This window comes from Leucoraja erinacea, chromosome 16 (assembly GCF_028641065.1).
Source record: "Leucoraja erinacea ecotype New England chromosome 16, Leri_hhj_1, whole genome shotgun sequence".
In the NCBI taxonomy this organism is placed as follows: domain Eukaryota; kingdom Metazoa; phylum Chordata; class Chondrichthyes; order Rajiformes; family Rajidae; genus Leucoraja; species Leucoraja erinaceus.
This window is the reverse complement of record NC_073392.1, coordinates 19,590,818-19,601,050: the sequence shown is the minus strand read 5'-3', so window position 1 is coordinate 19,601,050 and position 10,233 is coordinate 19,590,818. Positions and strand designations below refer to the sequence as shown.

At 40.3% G+C, this 10,233-nt stretch overlaps 1 protein-coding gene across 7 annotated transcripts in view; it reads right to left on the bottom strand.

Moving 5' to 3' along the window:
• Positions 1-544: 544 nt before the first annotated feature.
• The window catches only part of tatdn2 (TatD DNase domain containing 2), a 16,612-nt gene continuing 6,923 nt past the window's right edge, over positions 545-10,233 (bottom strand). For 6 of the 7 annotated variants that reach the window (XM_055647768.1, XM_055647774.1, XM_055647769.1 and 3 more), the window contains exons 4-7: positions 7,042-7,890; positions 6,577-6,704; positions 4,609-4,792; positions 545-1,027 (exon numbers count right to left, since the gene is read on the bottom strand). In XM_055647768.1, the coding sequence (XP_055503743.1) occupies positions 887-1,027; positions 4,609-4,792; positions 6,577-6,704; positions 7,042-7,890 (1,302 nt within the window). In that variant the 3' untranslated portion in view covers positions 545-886. The remainder of the gene's footprint in view (positions 1,028-4,608; positions 4,793-6,576; positions 6,705-7,041; positions 7,891-10,233) is intronic. The other variant, XM_055647771.1, reaches the window with a different exon arrangement.

Here is a 10,233-nt window from a genome sequence, read left to right as displayed (position 1 = left end):
TTGTCAGGTGATGCGATGCCCAGCCTCCATTTTAGTAAGGTCAAAGAAAGCTCATGCGGCGAGTCCAGAGTGTTCTGTTGTTATGGGGGGAGGGAGGTTGTACGTAAGGTCATCGGGTCAAAGGGCGTGACGCACGGAGCAGCTTAAACTATCTGGAGGACATTGCAACCTCCTGCATACACTGTTAACACACGAAACACGTACTTTCTTACCTGTTAAAAAACGCCAAAATGATCAATTTTTGCGCTGTAAAAATGAGCGCTCTGAACCAAATACTCTAGTATCTTTGCTCTGAACCTGAGCACCAAGTAGCCGAAGGAATGCATCCCTCGGGACAGCCCCCACTCTCCCCGGCGCTGTCCAACCACGGCCGCCCTCCGCCCACCCTGTGCGGCCACCCTGTCACGGACTGTGAGTCGGCAGCGCCCACATACGGGGCCGGGTGGAGCGGGACCAAGGCTCCGGGCAGCGGACCACTCATTTGACCGCGCTGCACCGGCACCAGCACCAACGAGACATGAAACCAGGCTGACACTTGAAAAGACTTTGTATTTATTTATTTTATTTTATTTATTGAGAAAATCAATAATTCAAGACAAAACTGAAAAAAAAACTAGTCAGTGTTTAAAGAGTCGTATCATTTTTCAAATTGTCTCAAGTTAAAATTGTAGCTTGAGTAAAAGTTAATAAGAAATAAGGAGTACACAATTAAAACATAAAATAATGTAAACTTAAAGCTGTTGCTTAAAAAATAATGCACTGGACTGATATTTGTATCAATAATCTTTTTGACATTTTCATGTAACGTTGGAATATATATAAGCTTTTGGACCTGTATATTTCAAAGTAAGTGGGGTTACATATTCTATTCGATTTTGTCAGTTGTTTATATTCCATATAGATTGTGGGTATTTCTTCTCAGTTTATAAAGAACTGTGGACAATGTCATTACTTTCAACCTCGCAATTTCCTTTACAGTGTATAAGCCAAGTCCTGGATGGGAATGGGAACAAAGCCCTTTGGGGACCTGAAAGTAAGGGAAACGCACATAATGTTCAGGTTAAAATATCCTGCAAAAATAAACTAGACAACAACATCACATTATAAAAAATTTGGAAGAGTACAGGTAGGCACCAAGTAATTTTACTTCTCGCTGCATTCAAAACAAATTTTCCAACATTTTGCATAAATTCCTGGCTCTGGTCTACAGTGCTTCCACTTCCTTAAATACTTTTACTATAGATAGAAACATAGAAAATAGGTGAAGGAGTAGGCCATTCAGCCCTTCGAGCCTGCACCGCCATTCAATATGATCATGGCTGATCATCCAACTCAGTATCCTGTACCTTACGATAGCGAGAGTAAGGGGAGTAATTTAATATCTAAAGTTCTGTAATGCAGGGTACTGTTTGGTGTCTGTTAATTACAGTCACATTGTACAGTGGCACCATGATAGTAAACTGACTGTAGATCACATTTGCAATAGCATTAACTTTTACAAAACCAAGCCATAAATCCAGGCTGTCCTAGATTTAGTGCTCAGTCTGCTTGCTTTATAGGAGAGCTGAAATGAAAATAAAATAAACAAAGCCCTTGATTGATCCAATGGAATACAATGTGGACTCATCACTATAGCACCTCAAATGGCGCAGAATATAAGTACAGGTAGTCAATTTTGTAAACATAGAAAAGTACAGGTGTAGAGAATCAAAAACTTTAAATTCCAGGATGTGCATATCTCTGAAGATCTGTCCTGGACCTAGCACATTGATACAATCATAAAAAAAGCCCATCAACGTTTCTACTTCCTTAGAAGATTGAGGAGATTCAGTATATCGATGACTACTCTCTTGAACTTCTCAAGGTGTACAGTAGAGAGCATATTGATTGGTTGCATCATGGCCTGGTTTGGCAACTCAAAGTCCAGGAACGAAGAAGATTGCAAAAAGTGGTGAACACAGCCCAGTCCATCACGGGTCCTGCCTGTTCTCCGCAGGATTAAACTGGAGTCTAAATAATTTTATCCATATTCCTTATGGGCAGTTTTATATTGCCAGCTTTGCTGGCGTCATAATGCTGGGAATTTATTCATAAATGATCAAGGTGAGGCAAAATGGAACTGCCACTGCAGTTTAAAATAATGTGTCCAAGGTACAGCAAAAAGCATTTTTGTTGCGGCTATCTAGTCAGCGGAAAGACCATGTATGATTACAATCAAGCTGTCTACAGTGTACAGATACAGGATAAAGAGAATAACGTTTAGTGCAAGATAAAATCCAGGAAAATGATTAAAAATTGCCCAAGCGTCTCCAATGAGATAGATGGTAGGTCAGGACTGCTCTCTAGTTGGTGATAACAGCTGGGAAGAAACTCCCTGAATCTGGAGCTATGTGTTTTCATACTTAGGTACCTTTGTATTTTCACTTACCTCATGCAGTATAACATGAGATGGGTGAAAGCGCGGCAAGGAAATATTGGTCATGCTAACTGGAGGTAGATATAGTCAATGCTGAACGACACTTGTTTGGGAACAATTTATGCTGTGGGTTAGGAAGAAAATCATGAATTGGTTTTACTTTTCTGGTGCCTAGTAAATATCACTTTGGCTGGAAAGGCTGCTACATTACAAAATTAACTCAGATTAAATTACAGATATCAGCTGATGTTGTTTTGATCCAACTTTACTTTGTAAGTATTATAAGAGAACATTCTTTCTTTGTAAAAAATTCGATTGGGTTATTTAAGGAGGCAACTAAGAAAAATGAAAGCAGTACACGAGACATAGTTTGCATGGACTTTAGCAAGGTTTTTGACAAAGATCCGCACGGTAGACTGGTGCAGAAGGATTGGGCACATGGGATCCAACGTATCTTAAACTGGACCCAAATTTGACTTGGTGATAGGGGGCAAAGGTTAGTGCTTGAGGGCATTTTTCTGACTGGATGTCTGAAAACAATAGTGTAACACAGGGACTATTTATTATTTGTCATAAATATAAATGACTTGGATAGGAATGTGATTGATTGATTAGCAAGTCTGCTGATAACACAAAAAATGATTGAGTAACACAAAAAATGATTGAGTAGTAGATAACAAAAAAGATTGTGGAAGGATACAGAGGGATGGAGATCATTTGAAAAATTGAGCAGTGTGGTGGAAGGGAATTTAATCCAGAAAAGTAAGGAGATACATTTTAAGACATCAAATACTAAATGGACATGTACAATAAATGGCATGGACCTCTCGAATGTTGATGTGCAAAGGGGCTTTGAGAGCAACTTGAAAGCTCCCCGAAAATGGCGGCATATGTGGATAGGGTGATGAAGGCAGCATTCAACATGCTTGCCTTCACAGGAAGTGAAGTGTAAGAAATTCTAAGGAAGTGAAATATAAGAATTGGGTCAGGCCGCATTTGGAATATTAATGTACCGTTTTGGTCACCATATTACAGGAAGGATGTGGTAGCATTAGAAAGAGTGCAGAAGCGATTCACCAGGATGTTGCCTGGAATGAAGGGTTTTACCTGTAAGGAGATTGGATGGACTGAGTTTTACTGCAATTTAGGAGGTTGAGGAGTGACCTAGGAGAGGTTTATATATTACGAGGAGAATAGCTACGATGGAATGTAAGTCTCTTTTCTTGGTTGGGGAAGACTAAAAACTAAAGGTTGGAGGATTAAGGTGAAAGAGAAGAAAGTTAATGGGATCTGAAGAATAAACCGTCCATTTGACTTCTCAGAGTGTAGACGTAATTGATGGTGGTTAAATGAAACGAGCAAGCAGAGGAAATGACAGAGAAATACAATTACAGCATTTAAAAAGGCCCTTAGATAGGAAAGGAATAGAGGATTTGGGTCAAATGCGAAAAAATAGGATTAGCTTAAATAATCTGCATTGACGAGTTGAACCGAAAGGCTTGTTTCTGTGCTGTATGTTTATCAGTATTAAAACTTTTTTTTAAAGATTCCTATATTTGCAGATATCAAGATTGCATGATTTATATTGGGCCAATACCCGCCGCAGCGAGACTCCTGACGGGCACCCGAAAAAGGGACCACATCACCCCGATTCTGGCCACTCTCCACTGGCTCCCTGTGCGGTTCCGAATCAATTTCAAGCTCCTTCTTTATGTATATAAAGCTTGCCCCCATCTACATCAAAAATCTGCTTACCCACCATACCACCTCCAGGTCCCTCAGATCGGCCAACTTGGGGTTACTGACCATCCCGCGGTCTATGCATAAGCTCAGGGGCGACCGCGCTTTTGCGGTTGCAGCTCCTATACTATGGAACAGCATCCCTCTTCCCATCAGAACTGCCCCCTCCATCAACTCTTTTAAGTCTAGACTTAAAACTTATTTCTACTCTCAAGCCTTTCTTGAGGTCTTCTGAGGGAGCTCTGTATGTATGCATCTATGTATGTATTGTTGATCTATGTACCACTGTTTGTAGCACGTTAGCACGTTTTTAAATGTGCTATAGAAATAAAATTGACCACACACACATATAAATAAATAATAGTCAAATCTTCTGACCCATTACTACATAAGAAATTAATAGTCAAATCTTCTGACCCATTACTACATAAGAAATTATATAAACAACTGACCCCTCTGGGTAAGAAGTATGGTGCATCAGTCTCTACGACAATCCGTTCCATTGGGATTTTTCTGACTGCCTCCTTGGTCACACCAGCAGATGGGTAGGTGATCAGGGCTGTGAATCCAACTGATAAATTAGAAAATTCCTGCAGAAATGGCTCAATCACCTCATAAGAGCCAGTGAAGCAATGCCTGCAGAATGGAAAAAATATATAAAAATAAAAGCAAATATCATTTGTCTGGTTCTGGCAGGACTAAGTTTTTCTGAAAATCACAAAAACATAAAGCTCACGCTAGGTACCTTGTAAGATATATCAACATAAACGTGCAAACAATTATTCAAGTGCTGGAGGGGAAACAATATTACTCTTTGTCAACTCACCATGTTACATGTCAAAATTTGATTTACAGCAATATCTGTACATATCCCTTGATGTACTAACATCCTTGGTTTACAATAGATTTACTACAGCATTGTACAAAGAGGGAGTTAGACCCGTTGTTGGTTGTAAAGCTTGTGGAGATCACATTTGAGAAATGGCAGGTAGATTGTTCAGTTACATGTGGGTCATGTCCTTCACTGAGTTACTTTCATTTGCCTGGACAAGCCCGAAAGAAATTTCCTAGAGTATTTTTATCCCTCTTGGTCTGGGTAGCACACAACAAACGGGTTTTCACTGTACCTCGGTACACGTGACAATAAACCAAACTGACTGGCTGGTTGTTGGCTTCTCAGTGAGGATGAAGTGTTTTACTTTCCCTCAATCTCGCCTTGCTTTTGTCTGGTCTTGGTCCAAATATCAAGTCAAGAATGGTTTAAAAGACTGAGCTCCAATAATTCCCAAGAACTCATCACCATCTTGGATGGCGCAGCTACCAACACATTGACCATTTTTTGCCCCCCACATCAGCATATGTGCCTTCAAGATAAATTATCTGAAGATGGAGTAGAAGAATTCACTACGGCTTTTTGTATTTTTTCCCAAATCCACCCCTCTACTACGCACAATGACAAAAACAATTGGTGTAACACCAATACTTGCATATGTTCTTTCTCTCTGTTTGGATGGGTTGAGTAATTGCAGAAAGGATATGTAAACTGTCTGCAGCATTATAGGTCTGTGAATCATTCAAGTAGGGGGAAGAAAATGAACCACGTAGTTGTAGGGTTCTCTGCAGCAAGGACTAAATGTCCTGAGGTTCAGTATTGCCTGTTCATTTCTAGGTTTATGGATGCTTGGGCTGGACAAAAGGCTGAATCTATGTGGAACAAGTCTTGCATGTGTACAAATCTCCAAAATGTTTTTGTTCTGGAAGCTTCCTTTCAGGCAATCTTCTTTGTAAGCAAAGTCCAAACATCAACCACCCGCAAGCTCCTTACATGCATAAAAAGACTGAAGATCATTTTGCGGACCTCCATCATCTTTTTTTTATTTTATTTTTATTGACAGTACAGTAACTTACATTAATACACATCACATATATCTTATTACATTATGTTGTACCACTTCATTTTTTGAGCTTTAAAAAAGATTGAAATAAAAGAAGTAAGGAAAGTAAGCAAGAATCGTGAAGGTGCAGGAAAGTGTTGGGAGAAGAAAGCCCCTTAGGGAATGAATTAGAGAAGGAAGTAAAGAAAGGAAATAAGACCCTAGAAAGAAAAGAAAAAAAGAAGAAAGAAAAAAAGAAAAACAATCGCTCTATTATAACACAAAACTCCGCAAAAAAGGATATACCAACCGTGTTTTTATTAAAAAATTATTTTATACCCCCCGTTACCAGATCCTGGTACCCTTTATATTTTAACTTACTATTGCACCTTATGCTTGTAATAGTTCCGTAAATGCAGACCACGTCTTTTGGAAGTGATCTGCTTTGCCTGCTTCAGACCTCCATCATCTTGTGAACACATCTGAATCACAGTTTTACACAAGAAAAAAAAGGAATGCCAAAGCATAAACAGAATGACCTTTCACCTATGAATTTTGTAGTCCTTTGGCACATTCATTTTCATTATCTCAAAAAGATCTTCATCAGCATCCCTGCAGTGGATAACAAGTGGTTTCTTTAATGCCACCGCAAGCTTTAGCTGTCTCTCAAAGACCTGGCAAAAACAAGAATCCAATTATTAATAAATCTTTAGCTCCCATAACCATTTGTCCCTCCCTTCTCACCACTCCACCATCCCAACTTCTCCAATCCAAGACATCCACCTAACCCACATGCACCATTGTCAGAAGTGTTTTCATTTGGCTACTCTGGCAGATGAAAAGGGTGCCATAACAGCACCAAATAATCACATATAATATTTATTGACTTTTAAATGACACATTTTTGCAAACCATTAACCAAGTGCTATTATGTCACCACAACAATTTTTAAGTAACCAAATAAATTTGTTTGTCGATTACAAAAAAATGTCCCTCCTGCTCTTTACTTACCCGTTTTTGGTCAGGAATGTTTGTTGAACACTTATAAGAGTAGTCCAAACCCATCTCTCCAAATGCAACAGCTTTTGGGTGTCTCAATGCTTGAAGAATTGCACTTTCCTGTGAATTTGTGTAGTAGCGGGCAAAATGCGGATGGCAGCCAAAAGCACCCCAAACAAGTGGTTCTTCCAGTAAATGTTCCCATAAATTTCCACGAACCAGGCAACGAGGGTCACAGAAATCAGTGATACAGCCATGAAACTCAGCTGGGAATGTGCTGTCATAAAGTTTCATGAAATTTGTGAAAGTTCCCTTAAAGGATAATTTAGAGAATAAAAAGTCCAGATGGCAATGAGTGTCCACAAAACCCCTTTGGTAATTCAGTCCCCAATTTTCTTGATACCAATTCTCTGAATCATTGTCCCAAACTTCTGAATCATCTTGTGATGAGTTGACGCAACTCTTACTATCATCCATGTTATTGCTATGATCAAACGAGTAGCCTAATGATTCAAAAGACAAGTTACTGCAAATAGCAGACTGTGAACCTTGTGAAATTGTTTTTGAGTAACTTGGGAAAGATTCTGTTCCGTCATCAAGGTTATGATAACAGCAATCACCAATAAAACTGCTAGCTTGTGAAGACTGCTGAGAAGTCCAATTTTTTGCACATGAACCGGAAGGGGTAGAATACATAAAAGATGACTGTGTATTATATTTGTCGTTCAATGGAGTGCCAGGTTTGAAGCTTTCCAGGTTATCTGTTGGACTGGAATCTTGTGAAAAAGTAGCTAATTGAATGGGGTCCTCAACATCAGACCAGTCACTTCCAAAGGATGCATCGTCATCAAAAGTCAATTTCTGTTTAGAAAAAAATAAGTGACATGATAAATTTAACTTGACCAAGTAAAAACTATACAGATGTGTATGTTACTGTACAGAGACCCAAGGCAACCACATGCATTTGGAAAGTTTAGATTATATTTTGTCATGCTTCACAAACAGAATCATGCTAATCAGCCTACAAATACTCTGCCCTTTTATACAAATGTAAAAAAAAAAGAAAAAATGTCCTCAAATATCTGGAGTATTGTGTACAGTTTGGTCTCCTAATTTGAGGAAGGACATCCTTGTGATTGAGGCAGTGCAGCGTAGGTTCACGAGATTGATCCCTGGGATGGCGGGACTGTCATATGAGGAAAGATTGAAAAGACTAGAAACGTAGAAACATAGAAATTAGGTGCAGGAGTAGGCCATTTGGCCCTTCGAGCCTGCACCGCCATTCAATATGATCATGGCTGATCATCCAACTCAGAATCCCGTACCTGCCTTCTCTCCATACCCTCTGATCCCCTTCGCAACAAGGGCCACATCTAACTCCCTCTTAAATATAGCCAATGAACTGGCCTCGACTACCATCTGCGGCAGAGAGTTCCAGAGACTCACCACTCTCTGTGTGAAAAAAAGTTCTTCTCATCTCGGTCCTAAAAAATTTCCCCCGTATCCCTAAACCGGGACCCCCCGTTCTGGAATTCCCCCAACACGGGGAACAATCTTCCTGCATCTAGCCTGTCCACCCCTTAAGAATTTTGTAAGTTTCTATAAGATCCCCTCTCAATCTCCTAAATTCTAGAGAGTATAAACCAAGTCTATCCAGTCTTTCTTCATAAGACAGTCCTGACATCCCAGGAATCAGTCTGGTGAACCTTCTCTGCACTCCCTCTATGGCAATAATGTCCTTCCTCAGATTTGGAGACCAAAACTGTACGCAATACTCCAGGTGTGGTCTCACCAAGACCCTGTACAACTGCAGTAGAACCTCCCTGCTCCTATACTCAAATCCTTTTGCTATGAAAGCTAACATATCATTCGCTTTCTTCACTGCCTGCTGCACCTGCATGCCTACTTTCAATGACTGGTGTACCATGACACCCAGGTCTCGCTGCATCTCCCCTTTTCCTAGTCGGCCACCATTTAGATAATAGTCTGCTTTCCTGTTTTTGCCACCAAAATGGATAACCTCACATTTATCCACATTATACTGCATCTGCCAAACATTTCCCACTCACCCAGCCTATCCAAGTCACCTTGCAGTCTCCTAGCATCCTCCTCACAGCTAACACTGCCCCCCGCCTTAGTGTCATCCGCAAACTTGGAGATATTGCCTTCAATTCCCTCATCCAGATCATTAATATATATTGTAAATAGCTGGGGTCCCAGCACTGAACCTTGCGGTACCCCACTAGTCACTGCCTGCCATTGTGAAAAGGACCCGTTTACTCCTACTCTTTTCTTCCTGTTTGCCAGCCAGTTCTCTATCCACATCAATACTGAACCCCCAATGCCGTGTACTTTAAGTTTGTATACTAATCTCTTATGTGGGACCTTGTCGAAAGCCTTCTGGAAGTCCAGATACACCACATCCACTGGTTCTCCCCTATCCACGCTACTAGTTACATCCTCGAAAAATTCTATAAGATTCGTCAGACATGATTTACCTTTCGTAAATCCATGCTGACTTTGGCCAATGATTTCACCACTTTCCAAATGTGCTGCTATCCCATCTTTAATAACTGACTCTAGCAGTTTCCCCACTACCGATTTTAGACTAACTGGTCTGTAATTCCCCGTTTTCTCTCTCCCTCCCTTCTTAAAAAGTGGGGTTACGTTTGCTACCCGCCAATCCTCAGGAACTACTCCAGAATCTAAAGAGTTTTGAAAGATTATTACTAATGCATCCACTATTTCTGGAGCTACTTCCTTAAGTACTCTGGGATGCAGCCTATCTGGCCCTGGGGATTTATCGGCCTTTAATCCATTCAATTTACCCAACACCACTTCCCGGCTAACCTGGATTTCACTCAATTCCTCCAACTCCTTTGACCCGCGGTCCCCTGCTATTTCCGGCAAATTATTTATGTCTTCCTTAGTGAAGACGGAACCAAAGTAGTTATTCAATTGGTCCGCCATATCCTTGTTCCCCATGATCAACTCACCTGTTTCTGACTGCAAGGGACCTACATTTGTTTTAACTAATCTCTTTCTTTTCACATATCTACTAATCTCTTTCTTTTCACATATCTCTAGGCTTGTATTCACTGGAGTATAGAAGGATGATGGGGAATATTATAGAAACATATAAAATTATAAAAGGACTGGACAAGCTGGATGCAGGAAAAATGTTCCCAATGTTGGGCGAGTCCA